The sequence below is a fragment of the Panicum hallii genome, chromosome 1, assembly GCF_002211085.1.
Source record: "Panicum hallii strain FIL2 chromosome 1, PHallii_v3.1, whole genome shotgun sequence".
In the NCBI taxonomy this organism is placed as follows: domain Eukaryota; kingdom Viridiplantae; phylum Streptophyta; class Magnoliopsida; order Poales; family Poaceae; genus Panicum; species Panicum hallii.
Window position 1 is genome coordinate 47594492 of NC_038042.1, and position 23839 is coordinate 47618330.

A 23839-nucleotide genomic window follows, 5' to 3' on the forward strand; every position below is an offset into this window, starting at 1 on the left:
GCTGCTGCTAAGATTTGGCTTTGGTGTCTTGGTGAGTGGGAGAGAACCGGAGGGAGCAGAGGCCGCAAATGTTAAGGGTCACGCGCGCGCGGGTACAAACGGATCTGTCGCAGAAGTCGTGCGGTCGGTCGCTGTAGGTGGATCCGGCACTACTGTTTTTCTTCCTCCTCATGAGAAGCCATCGGGATTGGGGAGGCGGGGCTGCCGGGGTGAGGAATCCGTCATCGCCGGATATAGAAAGTCGGGGGTGGCAGGGAGGTCCGGCGGCGGTGGCGGGTTGAGTGACCGGCGTGGCGAGGTGGTGGGAGTCCGCGACCGCCGGCAGTCGGGAAGCCAATCGGTGGACCAAATAGTCGAGAAGCCGTCGAGTTAGCGCGTGCGCGGTCGGTCGGCGGAGGGAGACGGTGTTGGCGGGGCAAGCTGCAGGTGGACCATAGGTGGGCCTTCTCCTATGCTTCTTCTTGCAGTCGCACCTGTGACCCCGAGCAATCGGCGGTGGAGTCTAGCCTCTTCGTTGATCATCGGGCGATTTCCAACGCGCTGATGCAGCGATGAGGCCGTCAGACCGAACCAACGTAAGAGCAAAATACGAAAAATTTTACATGCATTTTGCAATACTGGGATTTGCTCCCAACACGATATCATGTATATCAGTTACAACATACTTTTATGTTTTTCAGGGGACCTGACGTGGACCATGCTGCTGGGCGAGTCGGATTCAATTCCGACTAGTTGGCTTCATCAACAATCACCAACGACTACTTCAACTTCGCGAGAACGATCGGCTACACATCCCCTACAACGACTGCTCGGCAAAACTTCAGCTTGCATCGCCTACTATGTCGACTATTCAGAGCGACTCCTGCTCGCGCTGTTGGCACACTGATCGCTTGACTGCAATTAGTCGGATTTGATTCCGACTAGTTGGGTTCATCAACAACCGTCCACGACTACTCGATTTCGCGAAGAATGCTTGGCGACACGCTGGCGATGACTACTCGTCTCGCCTACAAAACTAGTCAGGAATGACTCTGTTTGGCGACACGCTGGCGACTACTTTGACTACTCGTCTCGCCTACAAAATCGACTATGCTCGGCGACACGTTGGCGACTATTTCGACTACTCATCTCGCCCACAAAACTAGTCGGAATCGACTCCGACTAGTTGGCTTCATCGACAGTTCAAGATTCAGCAGTAACTTGGCCAATGCCTAGGCTCGGGGGCTTGTGCCACCGACTACTAGGTGTATCTTGTACGACTCATCTAGCTCTCAGGCTTGGGGGCTGGATGCGACATGACACTCAAGGAAATGGGTTTGATTTGAGTGGTAATTTAAGGTGTTTTTGGAGAAATTATTTGTTTAACCAATTTTTTAGAGAATTTATTCTGAAAAAGCGATTTTTGAATTTCTAAACAAATTTGCCCATCTTAACCATCAAATCTTTACCATCACATATTGCATGCCACGATTCTTTATATCCTTTATTCCAAACCAATTAGGATTTGGATTCAAGACTCGGGGGCTGCAGGGACACGTGTCATCAGTGATTTATTTTTCAAATCTTTTGAAAGATAAGGGTAGAAGATTGAAGATTAATTTGACTCTCAACTTGATTCTTCGAGTCAACCTAAGATTCAGGGGCTACTCCATATGGAGTGCGAGTTCAATCACACCGCATATAAAAGAAGACTTGATAACTACTCGGGGCATGAGCACCATACAACCTCGATGCAGTCAAAAAAGTACTCGGAAGACACCTTCACAATGAAATTCGGGAGAACTCAAAGACGCCTTCAGAAGTACTCGGAAACCTGCAGTACTCGACTACGAAGAGCTTGGGGCTTGCAGACCCTGTCTCACGGGACTGTGCACATGACGTACGTCTTACAGTATAAGGGGTGGGGCATGGCCCATGCCCTACACCAGTTGTAACTACTCGTGATATAGTAAAACTACTCGAGTAGTAGTAGAACTAGTCGGAATAGAAGGAAACTACTCGAGTAGTACTCGGTAGGACTTCTAAGCTCGTATCTGGCTAGAATTTCCATATAACCCTATCCCTCAAACAGGAGCATGAGGGACAACTCGTGCCTCATGCAGGAGATCACCCGATCAACACCTAAGGCAATGCAAACCACACAGGACATAAGGTATTACGCTCTCGGTGGCCCGAACCTATCTAAACTTTACGTTTCTTACACCTTCGAGTTCCTGATCTCGGTGACACCGTATCTACAAACTCACCATATCGAGAGTATTCCTCGGTGGACGTGACACTAAAACACCGACATTGTACATCATGGAACATCCGGTGTGTGCAGTTGGGACTTGTTCATTTTGCACGCCCCTGCAGAAAATGCTATGTTGAGCACGCTGCTTGCTCATCATCTCGGACCTTCCGGAGGTTGTCAAGGTTCTGGTTAATTAAGCATGTGGTGCACGTCGTCGGTGAATGATATCGGAACGGATCAAATTAGAGTGCATTTTGGTAGGGACATGTCCAATTAAAGCTTACTTTATCAGGCGCTTTCATCAACCACTTCTTCTCTTCTTTGACATTTTAAGTCTTCTCTTGATCTTCTAATAATGTCTCAATCATTGCCTCTTGATCTTCAATTGAGGTGTCGGATCTTCCAAGCCCATTACTTTGCGTCCATGAGCAAGCCAAAGCTATGCCTAGCAGGTCCTACCATCGATTGTGAGTGGCTTGTGGCGTACTACTAGATTAGACTGACAGTGGTTGCATGCATCACATGGTTCAGACTGATAGTGACTGCATCACACAATCACGTTACATGGATTTCGGATATAAATATGGTGGTGAGCACTCAGTACAACCTATCTATCCAGAATTAATTAATCCAACTAACAAGGAGAGGTAGGGAGACAGATAAAGTCCTTCGACCACGAGCCCCACGTGATGTCAACTGCTGCACCCAAACGTCAGCGCCTCCCGCAGCAACGGCGGCGGCGTGGTACGGTATCAGTTTTCTGAACCAATGCACGCATGCATTAAATTGGTGATTTCTTATTGGCTTCTTTAGTGAGTTTATTGGGCATCTAATAATTTCATTTTGTACGCATCCACAACATTCATACGGATTATCCAATGCAAAGTAAAGACACCTTCATTGATAACTTAAATTTGTCATATACTAACGCTGTTCTAGAAAGAAATTAAAAGAATGATTTTTCAAGAAAAGAAAATCTGCCCTCACTTTTGTGCTTAGGTTTCACTATTCATGAAAATAACCAAAACTCTCGATAATGTTAAGAGTTAGAACTTTCATGTGAATGAAACACTTTGGACTAAGAAACTTGATCCTGGAGAAAATCTAACTTAAAATAAGCTTATACGAGTGGAGGAGACCAGCAAATAGTTGTTGTTGCATGGCTTGACTATTATGATGGTGACATGGCTTGGCTCTATTATTAAACTTGCCTAATACAATTACTTATAAAAAGGTACGGAAAGTACAGGGTGCGTTATCATGGTTACCACTTGTCCCTCTAACACCGAACACTAGTTGATGGGGGATTAAAGAATGAGATTATTCTGTCCTGCTTTCTGAGTTCTGCCCATTGACCAACGGTGTGGTTATGATCAAGTAGTGCTGAATCAGTGTTGGGGGAAATCATCGAAGGAAACTCCAGACGTCACTTCACTGAAGCGAATGCCAACACGTGTGTGGAAAAGTGCACCATAGCATTTCAGTCAAGAGAGGAGCGGAAGCAAAGTCTGACGTGACCACTTCACCTCAAGAATCAAGATGGATCTCTGCACCTCAGCTATATGATATAGACATGTCCCCTGCACTGCATTCGTTGTCAGACTCAAGAAAAAGAATTGTAAAAAGACACTGATTAAAACAGTTGGCCACCTGTACAGAATCGTCGGAAATAAAAATGGCATGGTAGTGAGTAAAATCCGTTGAAAAATAGTATCATCAGAGATCGCTCTCATATTAATCAAAATGCATTGACTTCCTCCTCTAACGAAACCACGTCATTCTACTATTTCAGCCGTTAGATCTCATTATTAATCACATTCTTCATTTCATCGGACCATCCGAGCTCCCTACCCTAGCTTGCACCCCGGGCTCTGACCCTTTCCTTCCTTCCCCACGCTGCCACGAAACTGTCTTCCGCTAACAGCCGACGACCTGGTCGATACCGAAACTGGCAATCCGTATTCGCACCATTTTTGCTCTGCAAGTCCGAATCAAGCCACGCCCTTCATCATCGCACAAGCTGGTGGCGCGGCACCCCGACGTGGTGGCCATGCATCTGCGGGCACCATTAACAACTGCGACCGTACGTCTCCTCGCCAATTCGCCATCCTGGTTTCAGAAAAGTCCACCATGTGGAGTGTGGACGTGACGAGGTCGGAGGCCGCTCCAACCCATCTGATAGGGGCCGATCTGAAGACTCCCAACCATTTTGATGGACATTACTATGATCCAGATTTAATCCCCAAATGTTCCAGCAATGCAACATAGTTTGTAATAGATATTTCACAATAAAAATATTTAATTTGTTCCTCATGGCCTCCAAAATCTTCGTTCTGCGATGCACAGGGAACTCACTTTTTTTTATTTTAAATCCTTTTATATTATTTAAAAAACTTGCCAAAGGAGATTTTTAAAAATAGCTTTTGTGGTCACTCATAACGCAGTGGCGTGATAGGACCATGTTGTTGTGCCACATACATACATACATACATACATACATACATACATACATACATACATACATACATACATACATACATACATACATACATACATCTATCTATCTATCTATCTATCTATATCTATATCTATATCTATATCTATATCTATATATATATAGAGAGAGTTTTATCTACACTAACGTTTAGCTATTCTCACCATCAGTACACCATCATGCGTATATTTACATACTTATTTATCACTCTGAGTATGTTTATATACTTATTTTAAGATACTTTAAAGGGATATATATGAAAAATTTCAAAAGCATCCCTATTTTTTAAATATATATTATTATAAGATTTTTTAAATATATATTATTATATCTTAGTACTAGTATATAAAATTGAGTATGTCCACATATTCTATGTATGGTCACATACCCAATGTATATACCATCACAGATGATCTAGTATGATCACGTACACCTCGTACATAGCTTTTATTGGGTCAGATACGTTCTATATAATGAGATACATATGTAGAAGTAGCTATAAGTGAGTGTAGAATAGATTTTTTCACCTAACTCCTAGCGCGCGCGCACATATATATATATATTCAAAATAACTGTTAAGTAAGAGAGACAACCGTCCGAACCCTTGATTTGTGACCCACCTAAAAACAGAACTGTTTGTTTCTATTGTCCATATGGTACGGTATTGAGAAACAACTATCTACTAACAAATTTACAGGATTTCAACATATCCATGTCACACGGGTTTAAAACCATCTGATAATTTAACATGCATATTACGTTGGTAGTGACCCTTTTCAGCATATATAGTGATCTATACTTCATGTCATTTTTCCTTGGATGTTCATAATATTATCAGGTATAGATAAGCCAAGTTTCAATTATTTCAAAACTTCTTGGTATAGTTTTTGACGAATTTACGAAACATTAAATATCTATTGTGTTCTCATCATATATGCCCCATGATATGTCGTCCCCAGGCATCGAGAGTTTTGGCCCGCAAGGTTCAAGATGAAAACATCAGTTGTTTATTTGGCGCAAGTTCTTTCCTTTTTTTCGCTTATATATGGTGTAGACACATCTGATTGGTCCATGCGAAAATAGTACGTCGAAACGAGCTCGGCTACACCACGTGTGTGAACTATTGCCGAAAATAGTAAGTCATCATCCTGCAGTTGCAGACAGTAGCGTCAGGTCTCCCAATGATTTGATCATCAACACCACAAAAACAGGAGAGGAGGAGGAATTCGTAATGGAAGTAGTGGATAACAAGAAGTTGATGAAGAGCTCTATCCAGTGGACTAGTATTGGTTAGAGCTGAGCTAGCTGTTGGTAGACCTGTATATATACCCAGTCAGTCACAGAGAGAGAGAGAGAGAGAGAGAGAGAGAGAGAGAGAGAGAGAGAGAGAGAGAGAGAATGCAGGGCTTAAGCTTAATAACAGCACCCGCTGCTGCGCTCCCGGCCACATCATTGCTCCGACGACGGACTGCCGGGACACAGGTTCAGAATGCCGTGCCCGGGCGCGCTCCGCGCTGGCGACGCGAGCGATCTCATCAGGGTAACTTCTTATCTGCCATTGTAAAATTTTGCAACCCTTTATTTGTTATCTATGTTTGCCAAGGCATGCGGCTCCACCTATGTCACTAACAACGGTGGCAAATAAAGCATGCGACTGCTGAAGCACATCACCCTTCAGTAACAAAATAAAAGATAATCTCACTTCCAAGTCGGTTTTCACTCATCAGACCTTAGCATGTCTGCATGCCATTGGGGGCGTACCCCTTCGTTTCTTTTTCTTTTTGCTTCCCCTTCTCCTCCCCTTCTTCTTCCAGCTCGCAGCCGAGTAGAGCCACCTTCTTCCAACTCGTATTTGGTACTGCATCATTCCACTCTGCATATACTTGATGGCTATATTGATGTCCATAATAACAAAGTAATTGCTTTATATGTATGCAAATATTCAAAGTGTTTGTACTCCATCATGCTCACCGCTCATCAATCGGTTTTAGGACTCAATCTATTCTTTTTATTGAAAATATTGACTATTTATTGTCTTCAAAAGTAACTTTTGACCATGTGTGGATTCATGATTTGGTTGCATATTTTCAATTTTCCATATTTATGTACCAATAAAATTATACTTTCGTAAAAGTATATCGAAAGATAATATAATATATTAATGACCAAACATTTGAAATTCTAACCACGAGGAATAAAGCCATGAAATCAAACGACCCCTCCAAAACAAAATAACAGCACTAGAAATAACAAAGGGCCATTCCTGTCATGTGCCTGGTTTGTAGGGTTCATCGTGGAGGCACTACAGAGCGAAGGATCTGAGCCAGTTGCATACAAACCAGTTGTTGGGAAGACACAACACAAGGTGCATATATACATACTATACTTCAAACTCATGCTTGATAAGGGAATCAAATATTTGCACACAAATAGCAGAAAGGTGCATATCTCTGAAACAGCGCACTAATCTTCATTGCATATATAAAGGGTGAGCCAAGACACATCGACGAAATGATCGGCACTGTTAGAGCAGCGTTGACGTCGATGGGAGGCGGCGACATCAGTTTCTCCCCATACGACACGGCGTGGGTCGCGCTTTTGAAAAAGCTGGACGGTGCAGAAGGCCCGCAGTTCCCCTCTTGCATCGACTGGATCGCTAAGAACCAGCTCCCAGATGGCTCATGGGGCGATGATGCCTTCTTCCTAGTCCAAGACCGGCTCATCAACACCTTGTCTTGCATCATGGCTCTGAAAACTTGGAATGTTCATAGCGACAAGTGCAACAAAGGTACAATTTTTAATAGTTTGTCTAATAAGTAAGAATCAAAATCTAAAACATTGGCATTCATCAAGGGATATATATATATATATATATAATCAATTAACTATACTGATGACTTTCCTTATCGAGCTAATATTTCTTTGTTAATGCAGTAACCCCACAAGTAATGGCATGAACTTGATCTGTTGTTGTAGGCTTGTCGTTTATCCATGAAAATATAAAGAGACTACCTGAGGACAATGAGAATTGGATGCTGGTCGGTTTTGAGACAATCTTCCCAACGCTGCTAGAGATGGCCAAGGATATAGGCCTTGACATGCCTTGTGATGAGCCCGCGTTGCAAGACATATATGCGAAAAGAAATCTAAAACTTGCTAGGTACGATAACTACATCTGCTTGTTTGTTAATAGATTTCGGATTATTCTTGGTACTTTTCATTAAAAAAGAGGGCACATGCATGTAGTCAGTAACCAGAAAAACAATATTTAACCGATGTTTTTTATATTTATATAATTTGTGCATTATAGGACCCATCGTGTTTAAGGGCGTTCGGTAGGAATTTAATTAGAAGAAACATTCACCTACTATGCCCTACGTACTCCCTCTAGAAAATTTGTATCCCCGCTGGGCTTTTTCCCTTCTCGACTAGACGAAGGAGATATTCATTCCATTCAGGCAGGTGAGGAAGGGCGGCTAAGGCTTGACCCTGTCTTCTCTCTTGGTCGGGTCGGAGGCTAAGTTTCTCATTCAGTGGTGAGGTGTTCATAGAAAGCAAAGCCTCGCCCAATGAGTGGCGGATTTGGTTTGGTTTGGGTGGGGTCTCGTCTCGCCTGGACGCTGGGGAGATCCATAGATCTAGATAGAGTCTTTCTCGCTCAGTAAAGAAGAGTATGCGCGCTACGGCTTACGCAGTGGATCTTCGGGCAACCAACCTGGCATATCCAATTCCGATCAACAACTTGGAGGTATGGCTGAGTGGCTTAAGGCATTGGTTTGCTAAATCGACATACAAGAAGATTGTATCATGGGTTCGAATCCCATTTCCTCCGGCACGGAAGTTATACACACACGAATTTTATCTACACGACACTCGCGTGTAGCTATTCTCAACATCAGTACGCCACCATGAGTATGTCCACGTACTCATTTATCACTTTGAGTATGTTCATACTAATTTTAAGATATTTTAAAGAGATATATATGAAAATTTTAAAATCATCCCTATTTTTCAAATAAATTATGATTATATCTCAGTACTAGTATATAAAAATAAATATGTTCATATACTCTATGTATATTCATATACTCAACGTATATACCATCATAGATGGTCTAGTATGATCACATCACATACTCCATGTACACGCTCTTCATTGGATCAGATACGCCCTCATGACATATACACATGGGAGTAGCTACACGTGTGTGTAGAATGAATTTTTCATATATATATATATATATATTTAAGCAGCATGAATAATGACTCAGAACGTACAATTAATGGTTCTGACGACGTGTGCCATCTGCAAGCATCTAGCTAATCAAAAATTTTGGCTATCTATCTTACTTGCAGGATTCCTAAAGATGTACTGCACTCTGTACCAACAGCTTTGCTTTTTAGCTTAGAGGGAATGCCAGGTTTAGACTGGGACAGGTTGTTCAAACTCCAGTCTCCAGGTGGCTCCTTCATGTCGTCAGCAGCTTCGACAGCTTATGCTCTTATGCAAACAGGCAACAAGAAGTGCCTCGAGTACCTTACCGACATCGTCCACAAGTTCAACGGGGGAGGTTTGTAGATGTAGAATGAATAAAAAGTCATCTCTTATTAGCTGCGCGCAGCCTGCAAGTAGTATCTGTTGACTGTATTATTATAAGCAATACTTGATTTTCTCTTCCGATCTACAACTTCATTTTCAGCACCCTTTGCCTACCCCGTGGAGCTGTTCGAGCGCTTATGGGTTGTTGACCGGTTGGAGCGGTTGGGCTTATCCTCCTACTTCAGGAGCGAAATTGACAGTTGTTTAGACTACGCTTACTGGTAACATATATAAACTCAAATGCATGCATGGTCGTCTGTGATGGCTAGGATCATTATTTATTTCTACTCGACCGATCAGGCACTGGAGTGATGAAGGCATAGGTTTTACGTGGGACGACATGGTGAGGGACGTCGATGACACAGCCATGGGTTTCCGTCTCCTCCGGCAGCACGGCTACCACGTCTCTACTGGTAAGCACATCGACGTAGGGGGGACTTACACCGATAGGAAGTGTTCTTCGGTATAATTTTGTACCGACTCTCTATCGCTAAAGCCGCTTATAGTGACTAATCGTCTATTGTTATTCTGGGGTTGTGGTGCAGTGGGCATTATTGTGCATTACACATTTAATTACAGTATTATTGATCCTTAATTCCGATTTGGATCATTGATGATGTACATATATAAAGGGGCCTTAAAGCGTTTCGAGACGAAGGATGGCGAGTTCGTGGTGTACCCGGGGCAGTCCAACCAGTCGGTGAGCGCGATGTACAACCTGTACCGCGCTGCCGACCAGGCCGCCTTCTCCGGCGACGATGCTGTTGTCCAGCGGGCCAAGGCCTACAGCTACGCGTTCCTTCAGGAGAGGCGAGCCTCCGGCAACCTCAACGACAAGTGGATCATCTCCTCGGGCTTGCCCAGTGAGGTCGCTTACGCCCTCGACTTCCCCTGGAAGGCAAGTCTGCCGCGCGTGGAGACGAGGATGTATCTGGAGCAGTACGGTGGCACTGACAATGTGTGGATCGGGAAGGTCCTTTACAGGTACTCATATTTCCAAGCTTAATTAGTTCCCAACTCTGCACTTCTGCAAATCTTTTCACGGGTACACTCGATTAACTCTGTATATTTTAGGATGCATCTCTTCAACAACGAGCTGTTCCTCAAGTTGGCGAAGGCCGACTTCAGCAACTTCCAGAGGCAATGCCGACTTGAGTGGCAGGGCCTCAAAAGGTGATGATCCTTCCCCTTCCAATCTTGAATTCTTGCCGGTCGCCATGTGCATCCTGCTCTGTCCCCCAAGCTATGTACTTACATGGACTCGATCTTTCCAATACACAGGTGGTGTGAGAAAAACAATCTTGAAATGTATGGGGTGACTCCACAGAGCGCAATGAGGGCCTACTTCCTGGCAGCAGCCAACATCTTCGAACCAGACCGAGCAGCGGAGCGGCTAGGATGGGCGCGCACGGCGGTGATTGCCCAGGCCATCCTGAGCAGCAACGCTTGTACTACTGACAGCATGCTGGAAGGGCTCATTAGTGAACTCAGTAGCGACGACCACAATTTTGCAAGGTTTGAGCATACCATTATACTTTGTTTTCTATTTTGGAAATTCAGAGGCAACACAAGGGAGTAGCTAGTAAATTTGCTGTAGATTCTGCTGATCCCAAATCTGAATCCAGTGAACATGTACATCTGTTGAATGCAGGCGTGGAGGGAAGTATTCGACGGAGAATGGCCTCCTCACTGCACTTCATGAGCTGATCCATCTCTTTGCACCTGGAAAAGATGCTTCTGACAATCTCCGTGAAGCTGTAAATTCCGACAATCATTTCTAATTATTGCTTCATGATAAGGATTTTTTTGAAAAAAAAATTGTCCTGAAACAAATGATGGAAAAGTGATGAATTTACCCATTTTTTACTATTGCAGTGGAAAACATGGCTGATGGAATTGACCACGAACGATGGCCATGAATCATGTGAAGGAAAAACAGCACTGTTGTTAGTTCGCACAGTGGAGATCTGCTCAGGGAGACACTGTTCAGCCAACCAGAATCTGAAGCTTTCCGAGTATTCCCAGCTTGAGAAGCTTACCTCTTCCATCTGCAGCAAACTTGGCTCTAGGATTTTTTCTCAGGTAAGCGCGTGCATCATCACAAAATTATTACACACGTCCTCTTTTGAACTCTACTAATTCACTTTTCTTTTTTTCAAAACATAAAAATTCAAGGTCAATCAGAATGGAACAACCACGGAGAACACTGAGAATTTAGAACAGCAAGTAGATCAGGAGATGCAAGAGCTGGCCCAGTGTGTTTTTCAGAGCTGCGACACTATAAGCAAGTTGACCAAGCAGACATTTCTCCATGTGACTAGGAGCTACTGCTACGTTGCTCATTCTTCACCTGAAACAATCGTCAGTCACATATCCAAGGTCATATTTGAGGATGTCGTTTAGGAGGACAAGACCCTTGGGCTCCCGTTGCATTAACTCATGTAGTAAATAACTAATCAACACGCCATAAATATGATTGTACTATTAATAAATCTTTAAATCTGGAAATTGAAGGTCATTTCCACCCTCTCGCACATAATAAGCAGCCATGCATGCGGAGCCGAGGAAGGTGCCGTTAGGCTATTCACAATGGGAGTTTCATAGGGTGTTTTATGGCATTAATTAGCCTGCCACATCAGCAATTTGGATGACATGGCATATCATTTAAGAAGTAAGAGTTTTATGGAGTTTCATGAGGATGAAACTATGTTAACCCATTTCCAAGAACTTGGAAACCGTGTGAAACCTCCATTGAGAGTGTTTTGTTTCATCTTCACATAATTGAGTAAATCCTATTGGTTATTTATTTGCAGCATTTAAGTAGTATGTTGGCATATGAAATAGTGAGATGAAACTCTCTATTGAGAGAGGGTGTTTCATTCTTCTACAAAGTTGACGTGGCATTCTTGGAAACATGGACATGAAACCCTCATTGTAATTAGCCTTAGATAGACATGTATGTGGATCATTTAAACTACCGCAACAACTTGGTCATGCGCCGGCCTACGGTTGCTGTTTAGATTTGTTGTACAATATAATTGGATGCATTGAGTTTGTTGTAACTAGTTGATGAGCAATCCATGCCTGGCCCTATCCGGTTATTGCACATTGTAATCTTGGCACATGTTGTCCACCCTTTGTTATTAGAGGATTTTTACGGTGCTTGGAAAAAATAACAGCCATCCATGAATCCCGATCTAATGGTTAAAAGTTAAAAGGAACCTATTAGGAGAAATATAAATCGTGGGCCAGTACCTAAAATTGGTGGGCCAGGAACCAATCACGAAATTAATTAAAAGGGTATACTGGTATTTTCATAGCCTCATCTGAGTCAAACCATATCGTATTTAGGAGCTGAAGAGCAATAGGAAGAGAGCAATGTCATCCTTACGAGGCTCTTGACCATGAACAACCCTGATATCTCTTCTCAGCTCTGATTCTATGTGTGTGGAAATATTATCGTGACCTCCGGTGATTGTGTTATGTCCTAATGTGGTCCTGAACACTCAATTAACTAATTGTGGTGGTGTCATGAACTTATTTGTGGAATAATTATGCTTTATCATTTGTTGTTCTGTGACGAAATGGTCTAGGGACATGTATAGCGTGGACATGTATAATTTGGCACGTGTAATATCTAGAAAAGAACACGTGTTCTACACGTGGACCCATAGGGAAATGCCACGTGGCCCAGCATGGGCACAACATGTTGGCAAACAGGAATATGACCCGTGGGCGAGCCAGGAAAGGACATGTGGACAAATAGGAAATTGACACATGGCAGAACCAGAAAAGGACACGTGGGCAAACAAGAAACCGACACATGGGCGAATCCGGAAAGGACACTTGGACAAACAGGAAACCGACTCATGGTAGAACCGGGAAAGGACACGTGGGCAAATAGGAAACCGACATGTGGGCGAACCGGAAAAGAACACGTGGAGATGTCGCTGCCCGCAGCTAACATGTCCTAGAAGAAACATTTGTGCATGCACAGGTATATTCATTCAGCTTCCTAGCTTGATTAGTTCCGGCTGGATGAGGAGGGGAACTGGGAAGGTGGTGATACGAGAGTGAGGAAACTTACAAACATGAGAGCGATGATGGCTTCATTCGTCACGGCACCCACCATCGCCAACGTCCACCTCCACCACATGCTGATCGACGGAGGCGCTGGCCTCAGCGTCATCAGCTATGCAGCGTTTAAACACCTGCAGATCCCGAAATCCAAGCTGGCTCCGTTGCGCCCATTCTCCGGAGTGGGCCCGAATCCCGTTTACCCGGTAGGGACATCTCCTTGCCGGTCACATTCGGGACGGAGGTCAACTTCCGCACTGAGAACGTGTAGTTTGAAGTTGCGGAAGTTAACCTCCCCTTCAATGCCATCTTAGGCAGACCGGCCCTATACCGGTTCATGGCCGTTGCCCATTACGGGTACTTGGTCCTCAAGATGCCGTCCCCGGTAGACGTCCTCACCTTGCAGAGCGACCGGACCGCTACAGTCGTGGTGGTTGAAAAGCTCCATGCGCTGGCAGCAGGGCTTGGCCCGGCAGCTGGCGCAGAGGGGTCCGACCCCTCATCCTCGCGTGCCAAGGCTCTGGCCAAGGCGCCCAAGTTCCGTCCGTCCGATACGGACGATGTTCCCGTGAAGACCGTCCAGGTCGGAGCGGACCCCTCCCAGACTACCCGCATCGGCGGGAACCTAGGAGGCAAATAGGAAAGCGCACTCATCGTCTTCCTACGGGCAAATATCGACGTGTTCGCCTGAGAACCGTCACAGATGCCCGGGATCCCTAGGGAAGTGATTGAGAACCATCTGAAAATTCACCCCGAAGCCAGGCCGGTCCAACAAAAGCCACGAAAGCAGTCCATCGAGCGGCAGAACTTCATCCGTGAAGAGGTCCGCAAGCTGCTGCAGGCTGGTTTCATCGAAGAGGTCTACCACCCAGTGTGGTTGGCCAATCCGGTCGTTGTCCTAAAGGCTAACGGGAAGCTTTGGATGTGCATCGACTACACCAATCTCAATAAGGCATTTCCAAAAGACCCCTATCCACTTCCTCGAATAGATCAAATTGTAGACTCCACCTCCGGGTGTGACTTGCTCTCCTTCATAGATGCCTATTCTGGTTTCCATCAAATCAAAATGGCTAGAGATGATAGGAAGCATACTGCTTTTGTAACAGTGGATGGTCTTTATTGTTATATTGTAATGCCATATGGACTGCTTAATGCTCTACCCACTTTTGCTCGAGCAACTTTAGGTGATTTGGTTAGAGATATAGTTGAGGTGTATATTGATGACATCGTTGTCAAGACTAGAGAATCAAATTCCCTCCTAGAAAATTTAGCTCAAATCTTTGACAAGCTACGCGCGACCTCTACAAAGCTTAACCCCGAGAAGTGCGTTTTTGGCGTTTCGGCGGGAAAGCTCCTTGGTTTCTTGGTGTCACACCAGGTAATTGAGATGAATCCGGATAAGATCCGGGCGATCGAGGCAGTGAGACCCCCTGCGCGTCTCAAGGACGTGCAGAGGTTGATAGGGTCCCTTGCAGCCCTCAGCCGCTTCATCTCGAGGCTAGCAGAGAGGGCCCTTCCCTTCTTCAAGCTGATGAGGGGGTCCGGTCCATTCGCATGGACTAAAGAGGTGGAACAAGCCTTCCAGGAGATGAAGCAGTACCTCACCTCCCTGCCGGTCCTGGTCGCGCCGGACCTAGGTGAGACACTGTTTCTTTACCTTGCAGCGACGACTGAAGTGATCAGCATGGTGCTGGTCGCAGAGAGGTCCGAGCAGCTCCAGCAGGGGGCCCCTGCGGATCCCCCTGTAGGAGAGGGAGGTCCATCCTCCACCAATGTTACAACCGGCCCTGCTTCGAAGGGTCCAGCCGGGTCCCGGCCCGGAGAAGCATCAGGTGACCTGGGGTCCAGCGAGTCCCCAGCTTAGGAAAAAGGACCCACTCCAGCTGGCAGAGTCAAGACTGTCCAGAAGCCGGTCTACTACGTCAGCGAGGTCCTTCATGAGGCAAAGGCCAGGTATTCTGAGACGCATAAAATCCTTTATGCTATTCTCGTTGCGTCCAGAAAACTCCATCACTATTTCTAGACCCATAAGATTGTGGTGGTGACCTCTTACCCATTGAGGGCCATCCTCCACAATTCCAATGCTACGGCAACATCGCCAAGTGGGCAGCAGAGCTTGCTGGTTTCCAACTCGATTTCCAGCCACGCCACGCCATCAAGAGCCAGATCCTTGTGGACCTCGTTATTGAGTGGACCCCGACTCCAAGAGTCTCTGGGGGTCCGGACCATGAGTCGGACCCCCCACCTCAGGCCAGGGCTCCGGTGTTCACCGGACCCCACTGGACACTCTTCTTCGACGGGTCCGCACGCTGCAAGAAGGCTGGGACTGGCGTGGTCCTCATTGACCCACATGGCGAGCAAGTGGAGTACATGGTGCACCTCGACTTTGAGGCCAGCAACAACATGGCGGAGTATGAGGCCTTAATCTTTGGACTCACGGTGGCTCTGTCCCTGGGGGTCCGGGAGCTCCTGGTCAAAGGAGACTCCCAACTCGTCATCAGATAGGTCCGAGGGGGAATGTTGCTGCAACAATCCCCAACTCGCAGCCTACCTCATCCACGTGAGGAAGCTGGAGAAGGACTTCGATGTGCTGGAGCTGCAACATGTTCCACACGAAGGCAACTCAGCGGCTGATGCACTCTCCGCTAGGGCATCGACTTAGGCATCCGTGCCGGAGGGCGTTTTCCAAAGACGTGTGCTGAAGCCTTCTGCCCAGCCTGCCAAACTGGGCGAAGGGGGTCGTACTAGCACCTCGAAGCTAGCGGTCCCGGCGGCACTCCATCCGTGGAGCCCGCCAAGTGTTGTGGGCACCCTCGAGAGTCCCGAAGACCTCGGGAAGCCACGTCCAGTTTCTCAGGAAGGTCCCGATGCATGCATCTCCAAGGTCCGGGACTACCTGAAAGACAATTTCCTTCCTGAAGACCAAGCACTTGCTGAGCGCATAGTTCGGATGGCTAAGCGGTACACGGTGGTAGAAGGGGATCTCTACTGCCGTGGCGCCAACGGCATCCTCATGCAGTGCATCACCCGAGAAGAGGGCTGCGACTTGCTCGCGGAGATCCATGGAGGCGAATGCGAAAGTCATTCTTCATCCCGCACGCTGGTCGGTAAGGCCTTCCGGCATGGCTTTTACTGGCCGACAGCGCTCCAGGATGCAGCTGAGCTGGTAAGGTCCTGCAGAGCGTGTCAATTCCATGCAAAGCAGATACACACTCCAGCTCAGGCACTGCAGATGATTCCTCCCTCTTGGCCCTTTGCCGTATGGGGTTTGATATCTTGGGACCCTTCCCTAGGGCCGTCGGCGGGTACCGGTACCTCTACGTCGCCAATGACAAGTTCACCAAGTGGCCGGAAGCAACCCCAGTGGTCAATATTACCAAAGCGTCAGCAACAACCTTCCTCAAGTCAATCGTGTGCCGGTTCGGGATCCCGAACCGGATCATTACCGACAATAGGACTCAGTTCACAAGCCAATACTTTCAAGAGTACTGCGAGGACATTGGTATCCAGCTCTGTTTCGCCTCCGTGGCGCATCCCAGGAGCAATGGCCAAGCCGAGCGTGCTAATGCTGAGATCCTTAGAGGGCTCAAGATCCGGACCTATAGCGATCTTGAGAAACATGGCGCAAAATGGGTTGACCAGCTTCCGAGCGTACTGTGGGGGAGCCGGACCACACCCAGCCGGGCAACTGGGGAAACCCCTTTGTTCTTGGTTTACAGGACCGAAGCATGCCTTCCCTCGGAGATCACCATGGGCTCTCTACGAGTCCAAGCTTTTGATGAGGACTTGCAGGAACAACAGCGTCGCCAAGACGTGGACCTCGTCGACGAGCAAAGATGGCGAGCAGCAGTCCGAAACGCACGGTACAACCAAGCGCTCCTGCGCTATCATCAACAGTTCGTGCATAGTAGGGAGCTCTGGGTCGGGGACCTGGTCCTAAGGCGAATCCTAAACCGAGAGGGGCTGCACAAACTCTCCCCCAGCTGGGAGGGGCCCTTCAAGGTAACAAAGTTGTGCCGATCCGGATCTATTCGTTGGCTACGGAGGAAGGCATGCAGCTACCCAATCCGTGGAATATTGAGCACCTCCTTAAGTTCTACCCTTAGGGGCCTAGTTGAGAGGAAATTTTTTTTCCTTTGTAATTGGTAGCATCCCTGTGCGGACCAGGGCGGTGGAGGTCTGCCCTCGTAAACCCGGCCCCTGGCATACATCGCACAATCTATCTGTCCCAATTCATTAAGGAAAAATTTATTCTCAGTATATCCTTAAGGCTTATGCGATTCTATTTTTCCTTGTTTCTTGCTACACTAACCCCCACATGGTCCTTCACGTCCGTGACGTGCCCGAGACCTATCTTGAGTTGTTACGCTGCGTCTCTGCTCCAGGACCTCTGCTTCGCAGGAGAGAAGGAACCGGCTACCCGGGAACTGGCTTCAGGGAAACGTGCTCGTTCTTTGCTGGGGTCCAGGGTCGTGTAGCCGCTTAGCCTGGTTCCGTACCCTAAGTCTACATGCCCTGCCCCCTTAGGATGAGTACCGTAGTACCTCGAACCACAGACCTAGGAAACCGGACCCCTTTAATCCTCGAACCCAGGTCCTGGTTCTCTGACTTGCTATGCAACTCAGTGAACCCTCGCCGGCAAAGTCCGGGACCTCATGGGGACGTCTAGTAAGTGTCGATCCTAGGTCGTGTGCAGGATCTCGGTTTTATGGCAGCTAGTCCTGACCCATCGCGGCTACCTCCCAGGGGGCCAAGGGACCTCGGTACGCTTGAGAGCACATCACAGGATCGCCAATCGGAAAAATAGTTAAGTTTTTTCGCAACAAATAGACACATGAAATACTTAAATCTTGCTTTTAACAAAGCGAATGCATTACTGATAATGTACACAGTATACATTACATCGCAAAAATTATATTACAAAAACAACAAAAAAGATGCTACTCCTATTGTTCTGGTGGTCTGGAGGAGTCTCCCCTCCTTGTAGGTCCGGGACGGCGCCGAACGCGGGTCGCCACCATGTCCGCCGCTTCCTGCACTCCTTCCTGTGCTGCGGCCGCCGTCGCCCGAATGGGGCCAACTAGAACCGAAGTCAGTTGGAAAGCGGGGTCGTGGCTCCGGAAGCAGGTAAGAATGTACTCCGCCATTCCTCGGGCGACCGCCCGCCCCTCTGTCTCCAGGAGGTCGAAGATGGCGGACTCTAGGTGTCGCAGACGCTTGGCGGCGGAGTCCAGCACCAAGAAGACAGCGCCAAGTGAGGGTGGGGCCTCTGCAACCCGGATGGGACTTAGCCCAAGTGCATTCAGGGAGGGGTTTACTTCACCGGCCCACCTCACGATCCGGTCGATGCTGGCGCTCCGCTCCGTCATGTACTCCTCGACCTTGGCCTCCCTCGCCTGGTGGGATGCCTCCTGCTCATGAAGCCTCCGGATCCGGGCTGCCAACTCCTCCTAGTGGATGGCGAGGTTAGCCTCCCCTTTTGCCACGGCTGCCGCCCGTTCCCCCAGGGCGGCGTGCTGCTCTTCGGTCAGCTTCATCACTGCCTTGGCCTGGTTGGTCAGCTCGAGGGCGACCCTCGACTTCTCCTCCGCTGCCAGCTCCCGCTCGATGGCCTTCGCCTCTCGCCGGACGGCCGCTCTCTCCCGCTGGGCAGCCACCGCCTCCTGCTCGAGGACCTTCTGCAGCTGCTCCTGCAGATCATTGCGCTCCTGCGCGAGCTGGATGCGCTCCCCGGCGTAGCGGACGGAGACTGTCTTGATGCGGTCCCCCAGGCGGCGCTCCCAGTTGGAGAGTTAGAGGCGCTCCACCTCCAGCTTCTCCCACTCCCGGCGGATGCCCGCCTCCAACTCCTCCAGTGCCTGCTGGCCCTTGGCCAGGAGGCGGGGGAGAGGGACCTCCGCTGGGCTCGGAAGAAGGTGCCTCCCGTACACCACCTTCGGCTCCTCCTCGTGCGCGGGTGGTGTGGCGGTGCTGCCGACCTCCGCGACCTCCGGCGCTGCTGCCTCTGCTACTGCCGCAACCTCCTCTGTTGCTGCCTCTGCTGGAGAGGCCTCCGCCGTGGCGTCCAGCGCTGCTGCCGTGGTGTCCGGCGCCGCCGCCGCTGCTGGTGCCTCGGCCGTTGCAGCGGGTCGGGCAGCCTCCTCCTGAGGTGCCGCTTCGGGCCTTGGGGGTGTGGTCTCCGGGTCCGGACTCTACCGATGCTGGCACGGGTGGAGCCCCTGCTGGTGTTGTTGCCGACTTCCCAGCATGGGAGGATGGAGCTAGCTGGGGGCCGGACCCCCAGCTGGTTCGTCGTCGATAGGCGCGCTGGGCGCGTCTGAAGAAAGGGGCCTGGCGCACACCAACTGGGTTAGGGCCTAGAAATTAAATGGAGCAAAGAAAAGCTCTAAGAAGGCTACTTACACGAAGTCAAACCACTCCCAACCTCCCCGAGCGATTGGGGGGCTCCCGTCACTGGCGCTCCTGGCGACGGGGGTGGGGCTTGTGGCCCTAGCTCCGATGGTGGTGGCGGTGTCGCTGGGCGCCGCGTTGTTGGCGGCGGTGGTGGAATCTCCTGCGGATGCTGCTGTTGCGGCGGAGGCGGTGGAGCCCAAGAGCTGCTCTGCCCCTCCGCCTTCGCCGTCTTCTGGCGCTTGGGGGCCGGCTCCCCCACGAAGGAGCCATCGCCGCGCTGGAGCCTCCAGGACCTGGACCCCTCCTCCTGGCTGCTCCGGGTGGTGGCTGCTCCCCGTGCCTCGTCGTCTCTCCGGGCCGGGGTGGCGCCCACAGTTTGCTTGTGGCGGCGCTCCGGCTCCGGTTCTTTCCCTTTTCCTTTCCCGGCGGGGTCCGGACCTCCGTGGCTAGGCCCGCCGGAACCCTGGCTGGGGTGTTGTTGGCGGTCGAGTGAGGCGCCAGGGATGTGGATCCCACGATTGGGGTCACCTCCCAGCTGCCGGACCGCCAGACCGCACCCGTCGAGGGTCGGCATTGACGCCAGGACCGCTGAACGCAGCGCCTGGTCCTCGCACAGGGCTTTGATCCCGCTCGGGAGGACCAGTGACTCCTAGCTGAACATCTCGCCGGATCGCCCGGATCGACGCCTCCAGCTCCGCCCTGGTGAAATCAGAGCTGGGCCCGCGCGCGATCCTGCAGCAGTTGTTTGACCCTGTGTACATGCAGGCCATCCTAGACCGCTGTTGCAGGGGGGCAATGCGACGCCTCAAGAAGTCGCCCAGCACCATCATGGACATCAGTCCGCCCCTTACCAGCTCCTTGACCCGGTTCAGGACCGGGCCGATCTTCGCCGGCAATGACGCCTTGGCTTTCCAGGTGCTCCGGTCGCTGAGGGGCCTTTCTGTTGGCAGCTCCAGGCGTTCGTTGGCGTCGGCCTTGGTGATGACCCAGCCGTCACACCAGTCCTCCCACTTAGCACTGGAGAAGGCGATGATGTAGGAGTCGGCCGTCCCTTGCCGGAGCTGGAAGTAGTAGGCGCCGACCTCGCGCTTGCTCCTCCTTGACCCGACCAGGCCGTAAAAATGCCTGAAGATGGCGGTGCAGGGACGAACCCCCACAAACATCTCCATGAAGTGGGCGAAGACCGCCACGAGGAGGACGGAGTGGGGGCTGAGGTGCTGAAGTTGGAGGCCGAACTCCTCCAGGAGCAAGTCGCGGAGGGTGAGGAGTAAGAAGGAGGAGATCAGCGGCACCAACCCACACATGGCGTACGAGTTGAAGAGGATGAATTCCCCCTCGGCCAAGTCACGGAGGGGGATTTTGCCGGCCCGGATCCTCCGGACGAGCTCTGGCGTGGTCCATCCCAAAAGGCGGTGCACCGAGTCCAGTTGGATCTCGCGGTGGAAGCGGCGGGGAAGACGAAGAGAAGACATGGTGATGGACGCTACGATTGCGGGGGATGGGTCGCAAGGGAGCAGGAAGGAGAAGAAATGCCGAGCGCAAGAAAGCTGATTGCAAATGTGCGAGTGGAGACGAAGGGGCGCTGTGGCGTCTGTTGATGGCAAGAGCGAAAAGGTAGCCGGTCTCTTCGGCGCCTACTTTTTATGTAAAGCTGCTCACCCTCTCGAGCTCCACAGCGACCGAGGAGAAGCCGAACGGCTGCCTACACCAGGCCCCCTCCTCTCGCACTCAATGACCGGTGGGCTCGGGCCCGCCAGTCAAAGGAATGGCCGCTGGAGGCAGGGGAAAAAGATGGAATCCAAACCACCAGAGCCGCGAGATGGAATAAAACAAGAATCTGAACCACCTGACGCGCGCGGCGCGGGCGGAGGACGGGCCCCTCGGGGATCCCGCCAAGGGGGAAAAGACATTCCTGCCCTTTCCCGGCGGGAACAAGCTGTCCACCCGGCGCAACGCTGGGATATGGCCCCACCTGCGGTTTCGTTCCTCACCCGAGGTGGGCCCGGAGGCCTCTGTCGGTACATACGGATAGGGTACCTCCTGCTAGGGTGTCCAGACCCTTAGCGACTCGCTGTCGCCTCACAGGAGAGGGCACGATGGTGTCAGGCTCCGGCGTGTGCGCCAAGCACATCGTGGTGGACGCGCGCCACCACATGCTCGACCGCCTATCCTCCATCATCGCCAAGGAACTGCTCAACAACCAGAAGGTCGTAATAGTCCACTACGAGGAGATCTGCATCTCCGCGGGCCTAGCCCGTCAGGGAGTCATCTGATCGTCTGTCCGCCCTGATGGACACGAGGTTAACCGTGACCTCACCCTTGTCCTCTGGGAGACGGGACGTACGGCCCGGACCTGACAGCTGGGATCGTGTTTTCCGGACCTCCGCCCCCCCCCCCCCCCCCCCCCCCGAGCTCATATAGGTTCGACGGTCCCACGTGCCTATGAGGACAAGGTGCTCGGGGATGGCCTCCACAGGCCCGGACCCCCCAGGGGGTCCGGCGCTGCCACGTGTGGGAGTCAGACCCCTGTGGGCTTGTCTTTCCAACTAGCCTCGGGGGCCCGAAACCCCCTTTTTCCTCCGGGAAGGGGTCCGGCGCCGCCAAGGTGGCGACTCCAGGGCCGGCCCTGCCACGTGCCCGTGGTAGAAGGCCCTCCACGGGACGCCAGCCCAACAACCGCATTAAATACGGGTAGGTGGGCTGCGTGTGCCCGAGTCAAAGCATGGTCTGCCCAACTGACACCATGGTAAGCCCGTCTATTTCCAAGACGACGCGTCATTGTGCTCTGCGCGCGGGCAGACGGCGTGTAGTCACATCACGGCGCCGCGCGCGTGAGTGATGATGGCCTGCTACAGGTGTGCTGAGGCGTGCGCTGCAACAGTGTGCGCGGAGGTGACGGCGCGGCGGGTCTGCGCAGCTCTTTCGTCTGTCAGAGGGTCCTGACCCAACAGTGGCAGTACGGCTTCCACTGTTGGGTAACACTGACAGCAGTCACTGTGCCGGCAAGGCGGCACACGGCCATATCCTGGCTGTAGATACGCACATCAACTTCCCGATCGAGAGGTCTACAGAGAGGAGCTGGAGAGGAAGATCTCCATATCTCTCATATAACAGGCTCCTGTTAGCCGGGCCCACCTGTCGGGGCCCCGCACAGTGTAAGCACTTCTCTTGATCTATAAAAGGGAGAGTGTACTCATTAGGAAAGGGAGGTTCCCAGTCAGGCTTAGATAAGGTCTAGACTCATGAGCTGCCCACAAGCACGCTCAAGCAATACAGCTCTAAAGTGGACGTAGGGTATTACGCTCCGGCGGGCCCGAACCACTCTAAATCCTCGTGTCCTTCCCGTGTTCATCCGCCCATCAATCAAGCGCTCCTAGGTCTCTCCCAAACTCTTCCTAAACTAGGATTAGGCGGGTGCATTCCGCCACCCGGCTGGAGATTTCCTCCGACAGATACCTTTCCCAACACCAGTTGAGATGACTAAACCAGGAGGAGAGCCATTAGCCTTGTGCAGGTTTTCCATGAACCACTTCCAGTTGTATTTGGTTTCAGACTCAAACAATCCATATGCTACAGGATACATCCAATTGTGTCCATCAATTGCCATTGCACAAGCTAGTTGACCCTTTCATGTGGATGTTAGTACTGTTGAGTCAATCCTAAGATACGGTCTGCAACCTGTCAAGAATCCATCAATGCAAGCCTTGAAAGCAACAAAAAACTTTGAGAACCTCATCTTAGAACCAATCAACTCTGTCTGAATTTCAACTACACTCCCAGGAGATCTCTTCTCTAATTCAGCCTTGTAAGCAAATGCATGAGCAAATGCATCATCCCATTTCCCATTCAACTCATCAAGTGCTAGTTTTCTTCCATTCCAAACTATATTGTAAGAAAGCTTGATCAGATACTTCTTTTCTAGCTCCTTAAGGAGGGCGGCAGCACCTAGTGTGGGAGTCTCTGCTAGCAACGGCAAAACCTGATCTCTGACCCAGAACTGATTTGCCATGCAATTTTTCTCCAATTTTCCTATACTGCTGCA

At 50.0% G+C, this 23839-nt stretch overlaps 1 protein-coding gene across 1 annotated transcript; it reads left to right on the forward strand.

Moving 5' to 3' along the window:
- Window positions 1-7238: 7238 nt before the first annotated feature.
- On the forward strand, window positions 7239-12481 carry LOC112873386 (ent-copalyl diphosphate synthase 2-like). Its single transcript, XM_025936354.1, has 11 exons — window positions 7239-7515; window positions 7704-7887; window positions 9084-9298; window positions 9428-9548; window positions 9628-9740; window positions 9960-10311; window positions 10402-10500; window positions 10609-10842; window positions 10979-11084; window positions 11203-11409; window positions 11512-12481. The coding sequence occupies exons 1-11, from the start codon at window positions 7239-7241 to the stop codon at window positions 11728-11730; spliced, it is 2127 nt and encodes a 708-aa protein (XP_025792139.1). The 3' UTR covers window positions 11731-12481.
- Window positions 12482-23839: the final 11358 nt, after the last annotated feature.